Source organism: Pantherophis guttatus, chromosome 7 (genome assembly GCF_059756535.1).
Source record: "Pantherophis guttatus breed Tessera chromosome 7, ASM5975653v1, whole genome shotgun sequence".
In the NCBI taxonomy this organism is placed as follows: domain Eukaryota; kingdom Metazoa; phylum Chordata; class Lepidosauria; order Squamata; family Colubridae; genus Pantherophis; species Pantherophis guttatus.
The window spans coordinates 54,671,455-54,691,804 of NC_142069.1; the positions used below are offsets into that span (position 1 = coordinate 54,671,455).

General features: G+C 35.1%; 1 protein-coding gene across 1 annotated transcript in view; it reads right to left on the minus strand.

Annotated features, from left to right (window-relative positions):
- The window catches only part of ARID2 (AT-rich interaction domain 2), a 279,055-nt gene that overhangs the window by 91,774 nt on the left and 166,931 nt on the right, over positions 1-20,350 (minus strand). Inside the window, exons 7-12 of the mRNA XM_060694701.2 lie at positions 18,199-18,265; positions 17,867-18,117; positions 15,266-15,362; positions 14,765-14,974; positions 14,039-14,206; positions 10,192-10,267 (exon numbers count right to left, since the gene is read on the minus strand). Of these exons, the coding sequence (XP_060550684.1) occupies positions 10,192-10,267; positions 14,039-14,206; positions 14,765-14,974; positions 15,266-15,362; positions 17,867-18,117; positions 18,199-18,265 (869 nt within the window). The remainder of the gene's footprint in view (positions 1-10,191; positions 10,268-14,038; positions 14,207-14,764; positions 14,975-15,265; positions 15,363-17,866; positions 18,118-18,198; positions 18,266-20,350) is intronic.

Genomic DNA, 20,350 nt, shown 5'->3' on the forward strand with positions numbered 1-20,350 from the left:
ATACGGGGATTGGAAATTAGGAATGAAACCTTTAAGATTCAAGCTTTTGCCGACGATGTAGTGTTGATAATGGAGGACCCACTAACAATAGGCCCAAAAGTATTGAAAGAACTAAATGAATACGGGAAGCTGTCAGGATTTAAATTAAATATGACAAAAACTAAAATGTTAACAAAAAATATCCCAATAAGAGAACAGGAGATACTAGTAAATAATTTGGGTATTCAAATAGTTAAGAAGATTAAATATCTAGGGATTTGGATTACTGCCAGATGCTCAACCTTAAAGGAAGATAACTATACACCCTTATTGACAAAGATAAAGCAAGATTTGGATAGATGGGGGAAATTGCAAATATCGATCCTCGGTAGGATAGCCACTGTCAAGATGAGTGTTCTCCCCAAATTACTATACCTATTTCAAACCACTCCTGTTAGTATTGACAGAAAATATTTTTCGGACTTAAATGGGATAGTAAGGAAGTTTATCTGGGGAGGGAAAAAACCGAGAATTGCATTACGGTCCTTGCAGGAAAAAAGGAATGGGGCGGATTCGGACTCCCAGTCTGGGAACTATACCATAAAGCGGCCAATTTAGTGTGGCTACGAGAGTGGGCCTTATTAAGAGATAAGAGAATTTTACAACTGGAAGGGCACGACCTATTGAGAGGCTGGCATGCCTACCTCTGGGACAAAGGAAAAGGGACAGGGATACGTTTCCACCAACATAAAATTAGAGATACATTAATGAAGACATGGAAAGAAATCAGGCATAAACATTATTTAAAATACCCAAAATGGATATCCACAATGGAGGCACTGATCCATCCAAATGCGTTAGTTGGGAGAAAATGGTCACCTACCAAGATATCTTGGTAACAGCGGTAACCTTATACCCAACGGGATGCTAAAAGAGCAAGGGATCCATATAGATTGGTGGCCCTATTTACAAATTAAATCCCGTTATAGTAAAGATAAACAAGAAAAGGGAATAGAGATGGGGACAAATAGTTTGGATAAGGTATGGCTAGCTAGTGAGAACAAATTATTAGCCAAATTATACTCCTACCTCCTCGAATACGACAGAGAAGGTGAAATATTAAAAGATCAAATGATCGCTTGGGGGAAAAACATCGAATCAAAGATAAATCTTGATGATTGGGAAGAAATATGGAATAGCAATCTTAAACTGACAAGAGCAACAAGCTATAAGGAGAATCAGTATAAGATGCTATATAGATGGTACTTAGCACCATCTAGAATTGCTATGATTTACCCAAATGCAAGCCCCAAGTGTTGGAAATGTGGTCATCACCAAGGTACCTTCTATCACATGTGGTGGACGTGTCCGGAAGCGAGGAAGTTTTGGAAAAAAATACAAAAATGGATCCAAGAAATATTAAAGGAGGATATTAACTTCCTCCCGGAAATTTATCTCCTGGGAGTGCTAAAACGAACATTTGGAAAGGACAAGAAATATCTGATTATTCATATTGTCACAGCTGCTAGACTCTCCTATGCCAGATATTGGAAAGAGAAAAAAGGACCAACCGAGGAACAGATAGTCAATAAGATACTTGACTGCGCAGAAATGTGCAGATTAACGTATGTGTTAAACGGAAAGGAGGATTCAGAATTTTATACGATCTGGGATCTGTGGTATAGGTGGTTAGAAATTAAATGCAAAAGTTAATACTCATGTGGAACAATGCACAACGATTAGTTAACCCTATATATTATTGTACTCTAATTTAACAGTAATTAATTTTACACACAAGAATTTTTGTACAAACTGTATAAATAATTAGATAATTGATTAGATACCGCACCTGTAAATATACAATATGACTACACGTTGCCGAACCGTATAGTTTGAATTGTAATATGTTCTTAACTCAATAAAATTTCATTAAAAAAAAAAAAAGAAAAGAAAAAGAAAAATAATAGATCTCAAAAGAAACCAGCATGGCTGCATAAAAAAACTCTCTAAAAAATTGAAAGACAAAAAGGACAAGTATAAAAAGTGGAAAGAGGGGCAAATAACTAAGGCAGAATATCAGCAAATAGCCCGAGCCTGTATAGATGAAGTGAGGAAAGCTAAGGCTCACAATGAACAAAGGCTTGCGACTAAAGTAAAAAATAACAAAAAAAGCTTCTTCCAACATATTGAAAATAAGAAAAAAGTCAAGGAAACAATTGGCCCATTGATGGGAGAAAGTGGCAAGAAGGTGACAAGCAACAGGGAGAAAGCAGAATTACTTAACTCATTTTCTGCATCTGTCTTTACATAAAAGGAAAAAACAGTCCAGCCTATCAAAACAGCACCACAAAAAACAGATTAGGAACACAAGTTAAAATAGGGAAGAAAATGGTAAGTGAACACCTGTCTACCCTAGATGAGTTAAAATCACCAGGACCAGATGGATTACACCCCAAGGTTCTGAAGGAACTGGCAGACGAGATCTCAGAACCACTGAACTATATCTTTCAAAGATCCTGGAGCACAGGGGAACTGTCAGAGGATTGGAAAAGAGTTGATGCAGCACTATCTAACAAAATGAAATTCAACAGTGAAAAAAGCAAGGTTCTACATTTAGGGAAGAAAAACGAAATGCACAGGTACCATATATGTGGTACCTTGCTCAATAGTAGTAACTGTGAGAGGGATCTTGGAGTCTTAGTGGACAACCATTTAGATATGAGCCAGCAGTGTGCAGCAGCTGCCAAAAAAGCCAAAACAGTTCTGGGCTGCATAAACAGAGGGATAGAATCAAGATCACGTGAAGTGTTAATACAACTTTATAATGCCTTGGTAGGGCCACACTTGGAATATTGCATTCAGTTTTACGATGTAAAAAAGATGTTGAGACTCTAGAAAAAGTGCAGAGAAGAGCAACAAAGATGATTAGGGGACTGGAGGTTAAAACATATGAAGAACGGTTGTAGGAACTGGGTATGTCTAGTTTAATGAAGAGAAGGACTAGGGGAGACATGAAAGCAGTGTTCCAATATCGCAGGGGTTGCCACAAAGAAGAGGGAGTCAAACTATTCTTCAAAGCACCTGAGGGTAGAACAAGAAGCAATGGGTGGAAACTAATCAAGGAGAGAAGCAATTTAGAACTAAGGAGAAATTTCCTGACAGTTAGAACAATTAATAAGTGGAACAACTTGCCTGCAGAAGTTATGAATGCTCCAACACCGAAAATTTTTAAGAAGATGTTGGATAACCATTTGTCTGAAGTAGTGTAGTGTTTCCTGCCTGGGCTGGGGGTTGGACTAGAAGACCTCCAAGGTCCCTTCCAACTCTGCTATTCTATTCTATTCTATTCTATTCTATTCTATTCTATTCTATTCTATTCTATTCTATTCTATTCTATCCTATCCTATCCTATCCTATCCTATCCTATCCTATCCTATCCTATCCTATCCTATCCTATTCTCACATTGTTTCTAATTTGTCTTTTAGGTAGAAATCCATTTTGGTCAGAATGTATAAACTCATTCAGAAATCTCTTGAGTCAGTTATTATTGAGGCAAATATTTTGTATTTTATATTTTATCAAAATATATGTATTTTATATTTATATTTTGATCTGAATCCTCTTTTGGAATTAAGGTGATATTAGCTTCCATCCATGTGGGTGATATTTTAGCTTCTAATAAAACTTCATTACATACCTCTAAAATTGACAAGCTCAATGTATCTTGTAAATCTTTATAAATTTCTGCTGGTAAGCCATCTGGACCTGGTGTTTTGTTATTCTTTTGTCTTTTAATCGCCTCTATTAATTCTGCCATTGTTATTCTTTCATTCAACGTATTCTTCACCGTTTCTGACACTTTTTGTAAATTGGTATTTTCCAGATATTTATTTTTTTTTTCCTCTGGGATATTTTCATGGTCATATAACTTTTTATAGAACTCCTGAATTATATTTTTCTTCTTCTCCATTTGACAGTGTAATGTACCTTCCTCATCCTGCAGCTTACTTATCCATTTCTTCTCTTTCTCTTTCTTCAGTTTATACACTAGCCACCTTCCAGGTTTGTTAGCATTTTCAAAAAAAGTTGTTTTGCTCTTTTTATTTGCTGTGCCAATTCTTCTTTTCCCATTATATTTAACCTATGTTTAATTATCTCCATTTGGTTTTTTAAATTCACCTTTTGTGGTTTTTTGTAACTCTGCTTCACATTTTTTGTATTCTTCTTCTAGGGTCTTTTGGTATTGTTTCTTTCTCTTATTTTTCTTCGCAATATAGGTTATAGCTAATCCCCTCATGTATGCTTTTGCTGTGTCCCATATGTTTTGTAATGAAGTCTCCCCATTCCTGTTCTTTTTTTAAAAAAATCCCATTTCTTTTTCCATCATCTGTAGGAATTCTGTATCTTATAGTATAGATTGATTCAAAGTCCATCTCACTCTTCTCTTTTGTACCTTCCAACTAATTTTTATTGGATTGTGGTCAGCTCATAGACTTGTTTCTATTTCTGTCTCTTGTATACTTGTGCTTAATTCCGACGACATGTAAATCGTATCTATTCTAGACCAAGATTGATGTCTATTAAAGTAAAATCAGAGGTGAGATTCATTTACCTTCCCTACTGGTTTGCAAATGTGAGCACGCACATGCGCACAGCCTTCCGTGCATGCTCTTTGCTCGCGTATTATGTCCGGGCAGGCGGATGGGCGGAGGCTCCCGCGGTCACCACTACCGATTCACCCAAACCAGACAGAACCGGCTGAATCCCACCTCTGAGTAAAATGTGTACTGATTTTTCCCTGGGTTCATTTCTCTCCACATATCCTATATACATAGTTCTCCTGTCACTTTTAAAAAGGTTCTAGGTAGGGTTTTCCTCATTTTTTGTTTGTTTTGCTACTTTTATAATCAAGTTTAGTGTCAACTATTGCATTAAAATCTCCTATGAGATAAGTATTTTCATATTCTGTTTCAAGTATCTTCTTATGAAGTTTTTTGTAGAATTCTTCATTATTCGGCGGGTAGATAGCAACTAAAAGTATCTGTTTTTGATTTAATGTCATTTCCACCATTAAGATTCTCCCTTCTTCGTTAAAAATTTGATTGGCACTAATTATTTCTTTATTTTTTTTAATTTCAAAAACAAACTTTATTCAATATAAAAAGATAAAAAATTGTACAAAACATTCTTAACTCTAAAAAAAGAAAATACACTTCTAAATTACATATATACTAAAACTAACATACAGGATTATCTATCTATAATATTTAAACATATGAATATATATATACATTAACCTTAATTTCTTAATGACGGTGTATATTTGTTACGTTTAATTTCTTACTGTATTTGACTTTTGTTTTTTTTCCATCGATTAATCCATTCATACCATCTGTCCCATATTTGGAAATACTGTGAGTCTTCCTTATCGTTTAATTTTAAAGTTAATCTATCCATTTCTGCACATATAAATATCTTTTGAATTATTTGTTATTCTGTTGGCAACTGTTCTAATTTCCAGGATTCAGCTAGGGTTAATCTAGCCGCCGTAATTATATGTAATGTGATGTATTTTATTTCTTTTTTACTTTTTTTAACTATGCCTAATAAAAAAATTTCAGGTTTTAGGTCAATCTCTTCTTCCGTTATTTCTGTTATCCAGGTTCTAATTTTCATCCAAAATTTTTTAATTTTTGGGCAGAGCCACCAAAGATGATAAAAGGTTCCCAGTGATTGTCTGCATTTCCAACATATCGGATTACAATTTGGGTACATTTTTGCCAATCTAGCAGGGGCTAGATACCACCTATACCACATCTTGTAATGGTTCTCTTTGTATGTTGTTGCCTTTGTTATTCTACAATTATTTTCCCATATCATTTCCCACTCTTCCAATTGTATATTTCTTCCAATGTTCCTAGCCCAAGCTATCATTTGACCTTTAACTATATTTTCTGCCAAATCGAACTCTAGTAGGTATTTGTAGATCTTTGAGATTAATTTTCCCTCTTTAGTTTCTAATAATTTATTTAATTGGTTAGATTTTATTTCAACTCCTCCTTCTTCCCTGTCTTTTTTGTATCTGGTTTGTATTAGTAAATACGGCCACCAGTCTATTTCTATACCCTGGTCCCTGAGCTCTTGGCGTGATTTAAGTCTTCCAGTTATGTCCAGAATTTCTTTGTATCTTATTATTTTTTGAGTAGCTGATGTATTGGGGTGCATTGCTGCCTCTAATGTAGATATCCAGCCTGGGACTTTCATATAGTGCTTACGTTTAATTTTCAACCAGGTGCCAATTAGTGAGTTTCTTATTATATGGTTTTTGAAATGTTTTGTATGGTTTTTGTATGTTTTGTTTCCAATGTTCCACAAGTAAGCATGCCAGCCTTTTAATAAGTCATGACCTTCCAATTTCAGTACTCTTTGGTTATCCAGATTGACCCATTCCTTAATCCATATCAGACTTGCCGCTCTATAATATATTTCCCAGGCTGGTAGGCCAAAGCCTCCTCTAGTTCTATCATCTTGTAAGGTTTTTAAATTTATCCTCGGTTTATTTCTTTAATATATAACACCACCCATCTTCTTTTTTTGCGATAGCGACGAGCATAGTTTTCCCAATTTAGGATACGCCAATAATTTATTTTGATGCTTTTTAATGTGTACTTCTTGTAGTGAAATTATATCTAATCTTAAATCTTTGTAGTTTTATAATTTTTTTTCTTTTTATGGGGGAGTTTAGTCTGTTTATATTGACTGATAACATCTTTATTTCTTCACTTGTATATAGGTCTTATGTTCCTGGCTGCTCTTATTTCTCTCTATTCCTTTGTTCTTGCTCTGCTTGTTCTTTTTTCTCAGCTTTACTTTCATCTTGTTGTGTACATTTTTCTTCTGCAGTTGACACTTCCTGTCTTTTATATTATATTTCTCCTCCCACTTACTGACCCTCTTCCCTATTGAAGTGATGATCATAAAATTCCATTGCTTTGTCCACTGTGTCCAGTCTAAATCTCTTCTCATGCCAGGTAACTAATATTCCTTCAGGTATCATTCATCTAAAGTTTACATTGTTTTTAATCAACATTTTAGTCAACAATTGGTATTGTTTCCATAAGTCTCTTACTCTCCTAGGGACCTGTTTCAAGACTACCAATTGTTTCCCCTTGTGTTGTAATGGTTCATCTCTTTCCTTGCTAGGTATTTCGTCTCATTAATTTTTTTCATAAGTCTCACGTGTACTTCTCTTGGCGTAGTTTGTGTGTATTCTAAAAAATTCGACAATCTCTGCCTCCATCTCCTGTTTATCAATCCCTAGCGCCTTTGCCAACAACTCTTTCATTATGTCTGGTAGGTCTTCCCCTTTCTCCTCTACTATATTCTGAAATCTGAGATAGTGGGTTGCCTTTTGTTTCCAACATTATCACAGTATTTTTTAGTTCTTTGTTTGCTTGTGATATATGTCTATAATTTGTGTCATCAACTTTTTTTCTCTGTTTGTTCTGATTTCTCCTCTAATTTCTGAATCCTTTGCTCATTTTTTGTTATCATTTGCTGAAAGTTCTCAAATTTTTCATCCACATTTTGAATTTTTTCTTTCATATGTCCTATATCATTTCTCACTTTCCCTGTATCTTTCTTCATTTCATTATGATTTTTTGTCATGGCCTCCTGCAGCGACTGAAACATTGCCTGCATTTCCCTTTGGAATATATTTGATTTCTCCAGCTGTAGCATACTCTCTATTGACCTCTGATTAGGTAGACTTGAGGAAGCCAATGATGGTATGGAAGATGCCTTCTACCCTATTTTAGTTAAATTTGAGGTGCTTGTCATCTGAACTGCTAATATTTATCCCTTCTTTCTCTTCTTTCCCCTATTTGTAAACTAGCAGCCGGCAGGCCCACCTGCTCTACTAACAGCCAAAGGCTATCAGCCAAGGTTGACCACAAAACAGCACTCCAACACTTCAATATCCCATGTGTCAAATCAAAAGAAAAACCGTATCACAAATCCAACTGCCTCCAATTCACTCAATCTTCAGTAATCCAACAATTAAGTTTACAATCCACAAGGCCCGTTGTATCCCCAATCTTTATTACTCCAATATTCCAGTAGTCCACAAAATCAATCCAATGTCAATCCACACAGTCCATTCTTTATGGAGAGAATCAAAGAGTAGAAAAAGAAAAAGGAAGAATATTTATCCTTGGGAATGTCTTTTATACTTTTGTGTCTTCTATCAATTAGTATTTGTAATCCACAAGGCACATTGTGTCCCGTCTTTAATACTCCAAAATTCCAAGATGTCAAGCTAAACCCAAAATCTTCTTCTCACATTCTCAAAATAAATTTTTTCTTTCTACTTTTCCCTTCAGTCAGTCAATAGTATTTGTAATCTACCAACATTCAGAAGACGTTCTTCTCTATAGCTGCCATCTATCTCACTTTCCTCACGTTGATTTCCAAAACAAACTGTCTTCAATCTGTTTCTAAACACCAGGTGCAGCAGTTCTCAAAACAAAGTATTTAAGTCTCTTCCAAAATATTTCTTTTATGTACTAACTTTATCCAGTAGATGTCAGCCTTACTCTTTTTTCCCCCTTTCCACTGTGAGTTTAAAAATCAAGAGAGGGAAAACTTTTGCTTATTATAGCCAAAAGCATAGAGAAAATAATTTAATAAAGTGCATATTATCCATATCCATATCTTAGATAGGGCTAATCTATTGAAATACCCAGTCCAGTCTTTCTTTTCCCTTTTTGAAATTAGATTTCCATTTACTTCTCTTTCTATTCCTTCAGATGTGTATTTAGCTCAAAACTTTCACTTGCCGCTTTTCTTTGGAGGGGGAAATTCCCTCCCTCCTTGTCTCTGGAGTCCCCCTTTCTTCTTAAAAGTATTTTTGGGGAACTTAACTTAATTCTGGGTAGAAATTAGGCAATCCTTACCCAGATCCAATACACTGTTTCTCTTTCTGCTTCTCTCTGTGCTTCTTCGTTCTGGCTGTCACAGCTCCAGTTCAGACATTAATGGCCGTCCTCTGCCTGTCAGGAAGATGCTCCAGATTGAGCAAAATGGACTGCCATCCACTTGAGATCTAGGAGGGCCCTTCCTATCTTTATCACCCCTACAGGGTGACTTTGACTCCGAAGAGCCTCCAGGCAAGTAGAAATCGGTTGGGCTCCGCGGAGCTCAGCTAGCCACAACCGTCTCACTATGATGTCAGCACGGTCTCCTAAATGGTTTTTTCGTGTTCTGACTTCCTACTGTCCCTCTATGTTGACTGGAGGCCAATGGCGATATGTTGTGATGTCACAAGAAAGAATGTTCAAGCATTTTTATTTGGGATTATTTTAAGGGGTGGCATAAGTATTTTAACTTGGGAACTTTTAAACTCATCTATGCATGTAGTTCAATCCAATGATTAAGATACTGTACTGGATTAGGAGTATGAAAACTGAGCTGGAATTTCATTTTAGTCATGAAAGCCATCTTAGTGATCTTGAGCCAGTTATCCCCTCATAGGAGTAATAGATAATTACTTCTGAAAATGAGTTGCCACTACAGTTGCCAGAAGTCAAAACTTGGAGGCAAAAAAAAAGTATAAAAATTATTAAACATACTACTAAGAAAACTTATAGATGACTTTGCTGCAAGGATTAAGCAAAACTTTTGTTTAAAAATGTGCTGCATTTTACAAACTTGATAATATCCAAACATTTGGAGAAAATTATTAAGTACTTAAGTATGGAAGATTTAATATATAAATATCAAGCAGTGGGTTTAAAAACAACAACTAAGAAGAAATGTGTGGGAACAGACCAAAAACCCTATATAGCATTCTATTCCTACAGCAGTCAATGAGATAACCCCAAGAAAATCTCAAACAAAACAAATACAATAGAACCCTTCTATCTAAGTAAAATAAGCTTGGTTTCATTGCAAATATTAAAAGTATATGTGGAATTTAAATATGCTGAACTTCTGTTCATTATATCCATGTGTATACTATACAATGAAATAACTGAAGAAATTCTTACAGAGAAATTCTTTCCTTGAATAAAGCATTCAAATTAATTGATAAGTATTTCTTCAAAATAGAAGACATTATTTTGGTTTATATTTTCAATAATGATTGTGAAGTTTTAAAATGAATACAAAAGCTAGCTATTTCATGGGACATATCAACAGAATTAAATACTCACCATTGGCATGCAAATTTTTCACTGTCAATTTCTACTATTCCTGGTGGTGGAGCAACATGTTGTGGTGCTCTTGGTGCTATGAAAAGAAATAAGAATTATCAATTTTATATAAAAATTATATAATCTTTGGATAGCTTGCCATTATTCTTTAGAAGGCTTAGAAACGCTACTGATATTGTTCACTTTCCATTTTAAATTAAAAATGCTATCCATGCAGAGAGATCAATACACAGATTGCAATTGCTCCAAATTTGGGGATGGAATTCATGAATGAAGATCTTTTGGTCATCTAATAATTTTGCTGGGTTTTGCTGCTTGGAGAGTCCCCAAAATCTAAGCTAAGTTTCAAGGTTCTAGTAGGGTAAAGCTACCCTATACCCTTCTATCTGGGGTCTACCCATCCTCTTCCACTTAGTCCACAGCTTCAGGAGGGATGCGTATGGAGTGCTAAAGAGAGGAAGGTGACAGCCATTTAGCCAGCCAGGTCAGCCAAAACAACTTTGGTGATCAATGGGTTGATAGATGTCACAGCCAGACTGCCCTCAATTCTGAGAGGAATTATGTTATTTTTACTTACAGCACTAATAATTTAAAAATCTAGCTATCAAATATTGCAGCTTTAACTAAATGAGACAATGAAGAAGAAAATAAGTTCAATCAATCATTCTAAACCTCACACATTTACACATTCACAAGGAATTAAGAAAATTAGACACAGTTAAAGATTTCATTTCATTCATTAAATTTATTGCGCACCCATCTTACCACAGGGTAACTCAGGGCAGCTTACAACATTAAAAAGACAAAACTATAAAAAACATAGATGATGTAAATAAAATACTATAAAGATCCAAATACTCAGTGCTAAAAGGGGGGGGGAGGGGAAGAGACAGGGATTGGAATGGGAAAGGGGGGAGATGGGATCTGTTATTAATTTATCAACCACCTCCAAAGTGAAACCCCTCCACTGGAGTCCCAAGCCAATTGGCAAGAGCCAGGTCTTTAGACTCTTGCAGAAGATCAGGAAGGTTGGAGCCAATCTCACTCCAGAGGGCAAGATGTTCCAAATGGCATGCACAATGGCAGAGAAGGCTCTTCTCCTAGTCCCCACCAGCTGAAATACTCTGGCCGATGGGTCTCGAAGCATGACTCCTCTGCTGGCACTGGTGGGGCAGGCCAATCCCAATGGGATGAGACAGTCCCTCAAGTAGACTGGACCTATGCCATAAAAGCCTTTAAAGGTGATTACCAACACACTGAATTGCACCCGAAGCAAATTGGCAGCCAATGCAGCTTGTGGAGCAATGGTGTTACATGGGCACCCCTGAGAGCCCTGAGGGCCCCAAGAACTGCCTGTGCCACCACACTCTGCATCAACTGTAACTTCTGAATGCTCATCAGTAGCCCAATGTAGAACGTGCTGCAATAGTCCAACCGCGACATGACTAAGGCTTGAATGACTGAGTGCAGGGACTCCTGATCCAGGATAGGCTGCAACTGATTATTGTTATTATTATTATTATTATTTATTAAATTTGTATACCGCCCTACTCCCGAAGGACTCAGGGCGGTGAACAGCCAAAAGATAAAATACATATAATACAAATGTTAAAAAACCATTAAAATACAATTAAATAATTTGGCCCAGAAAATAAAATTTAAAACACCCCAAATTTATAAGACAAATTTAAAATTTAAATTTTTTTAATAAACTGGAGCACAAACGGAAGTTGTGCAAAGGCTCCCCTAGCTGTGACTTTGAGCAGGAATTGTGAGTCCAGGAGAGCCCCCAAGTTGTAGACTGGATCCCTCTGGGGTAGTGCCACCTCATCCAGAACTAAAAATGTCAAAGTCCTCGGTCTTGAGGCTCTATGTACCCAAAGCCATTTGGTCCTGACAAGGTTCAGTTGAAGTCTGTTGTCCCTCATCCAGGCCCCCACAGCCTCTAGCCACGGCGAGAGGGCAAACAACATCACTTGAGTGACCAGTTATAGAGTTGGGTTATCGTCAGCGTATCACAGATACCTCAACCCATGGTGATGGATGATCTCACCCAGCGGCTTCATATAGATGTTAAAAAGGAGAGTGTACTGAGCACTGCAACATGCCATTATTATAATTTTTTAGTTCTGTATTAGGCTTTTTCTAGTAAACCAGATGGTTTACAACCCAGCATTCTGAAGGAGATAACAGAAGTAATCTTAGAGCGACTGAATGTAATCTTTCATAGTTCCTGTAGCACAGGGGAACTATCAGAAGACTGAAATAGAGCTGATGTGATTCCAATATACCAAAAGGGGGAAAAATGATCCATGAAATTACAGGCCAATTTTTTTTTTTTTTACTATTGACCAAATCACCACAGTTCTTTAGATAAATGGTAAAGTTGTAAAAAAATACAGCAACAATAAACTGAGTTAAGAAGTATTGCAGAAAGATATATATATATATGAGAGATTTCACAGAACCAGGGCTGCAGAACAACTTAGTTTACGTAGGTAAAACCTGGCTAGAAAGAATATGCACATAAAAGCCTACGAAAAAGAAAAAGACACATTGTACCTTTACAGGGGGAATATCTGAGAAGTGGGTGTGGCTCACTGACGACGCCTTAAAAGACAGAAATAGCTATCTGAGTCTCCCAGAGAGCAACACAGAGTTGCAGTTTGTCAACAGAAAAAAAGCCCAGAAGCTTGTGAATGAGATTTCACAGAACCAGGGCTGCAGAACAACTTAGTTTACGTAGGTAAAACCTGGCTAGAAAGAATTTGCACATAAAAGCCTACGAAAAAGAAAAAGACACATTGTACCTTTACAGGGGGAATATCTGAGAAGTGGGTGTGGCTCACTGACGACGCCTTAAAAGACAGAAATAGCTATCTGAGTCTCCCAGAGAGCAACACAGAGTTGCAGTTTGTCAACAGAAAAAAAGCCCAGAAGCTTGTGAATGAGATTTCACAGAACCAGGGCTGCAGAACAACTTAGTTTACGTAGGTAAAACCTGGCTAGAAAGAATTTGCACATAAAAGCCTACGAAAAAGAAAAAGACACATTGTACCTTTACAGGGGGAATATCTGAGAAGTGGGTGTGGCTCACTGACGACGCCTTAAAAGACAGAAATAGCTATCTGAGTCTCCCAGAGAGCAACACAGAGTTGCAGTTTGTCAACAGAAAAAAAGCCCAGAAGCTTGTGAATGAGATTTCACAGAACCAGGGCTGCAGAACAACTTAGTTTACGTAGGTAAAACCTGGCTAGAAAGAATATGCACATAAAAGCCTACGAAAAAGAAAAAGACATATATATATATACACACACACACACACTATACACAGACACACACATTATACATATACATATATACACACACAGAGAGAGAAAATATATGTATATAGACACACACAAAGAAAAAAGTACTTACAGAACATAGCAGTGACTATTTATGAAAATAAATCACCTAAGCTTATTCTTACTTCTACTGCATAGAAATAATAAAATATACACCCTATTTTGCTATCATCACAATTTAGAGATTCATGTTTATATAATAAAAGACTACCAAACATATCTAATCATATTCCAATATATAATCTACAGGGTTTTTTTAGATTTATCTCACTTTTATTATTTTTTATAAATAATTCAAGGTGGTAAACATACCTAATTCTTCTTCCTCCTCTTATTTTCCACACAACAATAAACCTGTGAGATGAATTGAGCTGGGACAATGACTGGTTCAAAGTTACCTAGCCGGATTTGATGCCTAGGAAGGACTAGAACTTATGATCTCCTGCTTTCTAGACTGGTGCCATAATCACTAAACCAAACTTCAATAGGGTAAGACTAACCTGGAGTAGCAGGGGCATGTCCCTGTGATGAAACTTGTTCCACTGCGTGTGGCCTAATTTCAGAGAGTACTTGGTGGTTGGTACTTTGATGTTCAACAAGTTTTACTGCATTGAGTGCATCACCTCCAAACATCTGGATGTCCATTGAAACCAGACATACTAATGTATCTATAAATTAGCACAAATTAATATATTTTATTCCACTAAAAGAATTAATTCCAGAAAGTTATTGTATTAAGTTAAACTGAATTCAGTTAAAGTATAGCTTTGCTAGACTTATTTCTATTTGTTTCTATTTGTTTTGGCATTATAAGCAGAATGTGTTTGTTTTATTTAAAAATTGTCTTTGTTTTATTTAAAAATTGAAACAGATTTTTGAATAAGCAAAAATGGTTTCTTATTAGTTGTGTTAATCTATTGCTTACCTATGACACATATATTGATTCTATGTTATCCTTTGCACTTCATCATAATACTTTAAAAGTTTACCAATATAGGAACTATGCAAACTAAATAAATATAGTATCTGCATAATTTTATTGGAACAAATAACTTCTTTTGAAAGGCATTTATGTAGCACTTTCAGTTTGCCATGATTACCCATAGCACGAAAAGAGGAATTAAGGGCAAGCCAGGTATCACTTTACAGAAAAAAACATTTAACTAAGTATTACCGAGGGTCCTAGTAATACAAGTGTTTTGTTAAAAACAAGTCTGATAGCTCACCTATACTTTTATCAACTTTAGCTATTTTGCTACAGGCCACTTCACCCATTTCAGTGAGCATATAGAGCACTTCCAGAGCAGATATAACAAGTAAAACGTCAGGTAATGTGAGATGACAGATGATTTCTTTGTAAGATTCTTGATCTACATATTCACAAATTAAGACACCATTGTCTTCAGCTTTACAAAGATTACCCAAAATTTCCATGCCTGAAACAAACAAAAAACAGTGTCGCATGGATGTCAAAAGAGCAAAATTTGTTCTCTGTTCCCAGAGTACAGGATTCACAGTAATAGTTTCAAGTTACAAGAACACAGATGTGACAGTGGAACCAGTTATCTAGTGAGGTGGTAAGTTATTTCACAATCATTATCTACAAAGAATAATTTAGATTTCTGTACTGAGTAGAAGGTTGGACTCAGTCTAAAGAAATGGTTCTTCCTCTGATTTTTATAAAAATGATATTTTACACAAGATACTGTAATCACATAAATTCTTACCCCGCATTTTTAAGAATCTATCTCTTGACATTAAGCAGTTAGTAACAGTATGAAACATTAGATGAGTTGTTTTAAAATCAACAGGGTCCAAGAGAAGCTGAAAAAACAGAAAGCAAATATTAATGATTGAATGATTCATTTTATAAAATTAATATCATTATGGAAATCTTCTAAATTAAAGTAATACTTAAAACATATTGAAAATATTATATGCTATTTGTGACCTTATTTACTATTTCAGTACATATCCTATATTTCTATGCACTTTGCACTTAAGTAGCTAGTTAACACTAAAATGAAAATTAAAATTAACAAAATATGAAATTGGTATCAGAAGCAGCAGCAGCATCCTACGGTATTTTTCAGAGTATAAGAAGCACCGGAGTATAAGACACACCTGCCTTTTTTAGTGAGGAAAAGAAGAAAAAGAAATCTCCCTCTGCCTCTGAGCAATTTTGTCTCGTTGCAGCAAACAGCAAACAGCCTGCTTTACTTTCATTTTCGTTTTCAGCATAGCTTGATTAGCACAAGGAAAAAAAAAATCTGCTCAAGCAATTTACCTCTTTGCAGCAAGCAGCAGAGCCCTACACAAAACAGCTGAGGGCAAATCAGCTGAGAGTCGGGAGGCCGATCCAATCAACTTGTGCTAATTAGCTAATTAGGCTATACTGAAGCTGAAAGGAGCTGTTTTTTCTTGCTGTTTGCTTGCAAGGAGGTAACTGCTGCAAGGCAGAGCCAAAGGGTGGAGGCCAGTGGGTGGGCGGGGCTACATTTGGTGTATAAAACGCACCTAAATTTTCACCCCCTTTTAGGGGGGGGGAAAGGTGCGTCTTGTACTCCAAAAAATATGGTAATTCCAAAGTTCCAATTTCTATTCAATAACAGATCCAGTATCTTAATTTAATTTTCACTTTTCCCATCATTATCTCCAGCCCATTATTAGCAACAAGTATAGTAATAAAATATTTCCCCAGAATTAGACAGCAATCTGTTTCGTATGCATCTTAAACAACAATGTTGTGGGACTCCACAGGGCAATGTTAAAATATCAAACACCTATCATCTGAATGTAACATGGCATGAAGGACTAAAACCATTGTAATACAATATCTCCAACACCTAACAAAACCAGTACTTCAGAATAGTACTGTTCGGTTTCAAAAACCACCATCCAAAGAAACTAGTAAAGCCATACCTTTCTCAATCAATTTCCATATTTTAATACCAAATATTTCACAATATTGAATAATATTCTGAAAATTACTTAATTTGCATTACAGATAGTCCTTGGCTTATAAAGGCAATTGGGACCAGAACTGCCATTTGCTGTAAATAAGTGAGGATCACTCAGGTTATTAAACAAGGATCTCCTTTGACTGCTATTTACGATTTCTTGCCAGTTTCTTTCTCCACTGACTTTGCTGGTAGAAAACTGGCAGGGAACATTGTAAATTGTGATTATGTGACCATGGGGGAAACTGTGATGGCCAGAACTCCAGGGACTGGTTGTAGGTACCATTTTTTCAGTGCCATCATACCTTTGAACAATCACAGAAAAATAGTTCCAATCCAAGCAATACCTGTATTTTTATTATTTATTAATTCAGCTTTATCAAAAAAAAGTGAACAATTTCTCTTTTTCAACTGAATGCATCTTAATGCATTCGTGGGAATAAACACTACTGAATATGACGGGAATGTTTTTAACACATATATTTGACATGTATTTCTCTATAACTACAAATAGGAATATTCTAGTTATATTTATCTAGATATTTTATGAATAGATTAATCTTAATGTTTAATTAAAATACATTTCAATACTTTAAAAATAGTATTTATTGGTTCATGGTTGCTAACATGTAAGTGTTGCTGAGTTCAGTTGTTGTACCAAGTTTGCATAATAAATGTAAGAACAGTTTAGAATTTGAAATAATTAATCTTATTCTTTTGAATAATTAATGAACAATACTTCTTGTTAAGAAACATGGGATAAATTTTAATTACAATTTTAATTACATTACATGCATATTAAGAATGAGGACAAGATAGTAAAGCCTAAGCTCTTATATATTTCCATTAGAGTTAATTTGCAACTGTTTACATTAATAATCAACACTCTGCTTTATAAAAAAAATAGTATCAAGTAGGAGAGTTTATACATTTTATATACAAGATAGGAATGTTCATTTCAGTAAATTATTTTTGAACTGTTGTGTTCTGGGTGTATTAGAAGAAATCTCATTCTCTTAATTCTCCTCAGGGAAGCAAAAATAATACTGTTTTCTGTTTTGTTTTGAAAAAAAGCTTCTAGGCCATCTGTCATTTAAGAGGTATTCAACAAAATCAAAAGAAACTGCACTTGATGTAACACAAAATGCAAAGTTTCATAGGAAAAAAATAGGATTCAGATTTAAGCCATTAGTATTCTGTTATTTCAGGTTAGGTTTGGATCTAAACAACTTTATTTAATGAGCTGAGAAATCACCAATACCAATGTGTTTCCTTTTATATAACACTCCATAAGGCAAGATTGTTTTTCACTCCTACTTCATACTTTAAGCTATTTAAATTATAGGTATCATTTTTTAAATTTCTTACCTCAGCAGCAATATTTCCTAAAGTGTCAAGCCCCAATTGTCTTAAAGAAATAAAATGACTATGAGAAGAGAGCAACAAAAACCGAAGACAAGTACGATTAGCTGCCAATAATTTTACATTTCCCTCCTCAAAGGAGAGATTTCTTAAAATCACTGCAATCTGGAGAACTCGCTGTCCTTCAATATCATTAATGCCCAACTTGCGTGGTGGATGAAATAAAGACTCCCATATCCAGTCTTCTGATACAGTATCTATAAAAATAAGATAATTATTTTAATGGTTCAGTTCAAGATATGCCAAAAATATTCTATTATTTATTCACTGCAACTCACCTTGAGATTTGTTTCTGTCAGAAATAAGGTCACGTACTTCGCTATCGTCAACAATATCCTTCCAAAACTAAGGAAAAAAAAATATTTTTTTTAGTGTGAAACTTAAAAGGGAATTTATTCCTAAAACAGTTGGTGTGTAATAATGGAGGAAAATAATGTATTGCACACAGTATTTATTTACTAGAAAGCTTTCTAGGAAATAAGAAATAATAGAATTGTATAGGGGTAGACCTCAGTTAATGATGGTCCTTTGCTAAGTGACAAAGTCATAAAATGTGGTGTCACATGACCAGAACAACTTACAAAAGCAGATCCAATTGCGGTCATTAGGTGAATTCTACATGGCTATTAGGCACAATTTCATATGATCTCATTTGTGACCTCCAGCCAGTTTCTATTGGTTTTTGTTTGTTGGAAGCTCATCATGAAAGTTACAAATGGAAATCATGTGAACCCAGAATGCTGAAATCATTGTGACTGTGTACTAGTTGCCAAATGCCTGAAATGTGATCATATGACCTGGCAACACTGTAATCACTGTAACTTTGAGGACTGGGATTAGTGTCTTTATTAAATGTCAACATAACTTCAAATAATCTCTGAATAAATGGTTATTAACTGAGGACTACCAGTATTTCCAAAACTTCTTTCCAATGGATCTTTATTTAATATATAAGCACCTCAGGTTTTCAATGATAGATTTTGACTCTATATACATATATATGCACATATACATACATACATACATACATACATACATACATACATACATATATAAGATTATAATGATAAAGTACAATTTTAGTCTGATTTACATCCTTTAACTCAACATTTAAATAAGATTAGTTTAACAGATATGAATTGTAAGATCTTCATATTTAACCTATCTGTCTTTTTGAAATTTTAAATAAAATCAGTATTTATCATCAGTGTGGGTGTGTATGCGCGCTTGCGTACAAGAAAATGATGCTTATTCTCCCAGGATTTGAATAAATAAAAAAGCATAAAAGCAAGTTTAAATACTACACTGAACCACCAATTACAGTTAGTCATGATAACACAATCTTATTGCCTGTCATAAATGTAATTGTAGAAATAAAGTGATACATTCCTTAATCATAAATCTGATTAAATGTGTAAGATGCACTATACATGTAACATTAAAGAAATAATAAAACTTTAAAAAGAAAAATGGAATTTTCAGCATATAAATATTTTTAGAAACAATGTTAACAAATGGGACTTAAAGTAATTTAATGTTTTAGCTGTTTTGTATAAAACAGCTATAGAGTTTGGAATTCATCCAAAATCTTAAAAATCCAAGCATACTGAAACTATAGTGCAGCATTATTGGAACTAATGGTACAATTAGTTTCCTAAAGCATAATTAGTTCAACTGATGTTATACTTTGGTTTATTTCCATATGGCTAATCAAATATAAAAACATTTAACATTCCTGATATAATTATCAGAAACTTCTACCATGTTACATGCTAAAATGCATAGAAAACTCAATATATCAAGTCTTTTGAGAGTATGAATAGATTCCATTTTTGCTATCCACTGGTAGGGCGTGTCAAATTTTTCAACTTTCAATTTCCAAACATTAGGGGTACTCAAAAGTTGTGACATGCTTTGGCGATTGTAAAGATATTTTGTTTACTTTAATATAATTAAGATGTGCTTGGTAAGTAACTACATAACTTTCCAACATTTTGTTTGTTTCATTTTACATGTTCAGCTGTCTTTCTCTTTTTGTTAAATGTTTGTCTGAGTGTGTTAATACTGCTGACCTCGTTTCCTAGGAGTGTGATAACTGATCTGTAATGGCTTCTAAAAAAAGAACAAGGCTGGGAACATTCACTCATATGAACAAGCTAATTGGGAATGGCAAAGACTTGTTGCCATCTGAACTCCGAACACTGCGAGAGGTTCTAAGATATGGCCTACTATTAAGAGAACAAAGTAGTGATGAGGGTAGAAACTACCCAGCAGTCAGTCTTGCAAGAGACATTTATCCAAAAGTGCTTAAAAATGGGAATGAGGAATAGTTCTTTTGTGAGCCCTGTTGTAAATTCACAAGTGACAATCTTGAACAAGATCCAAGAAATCAAGCCAAAAACATATCTTGGTAGAGGAAAGCTAGATGTC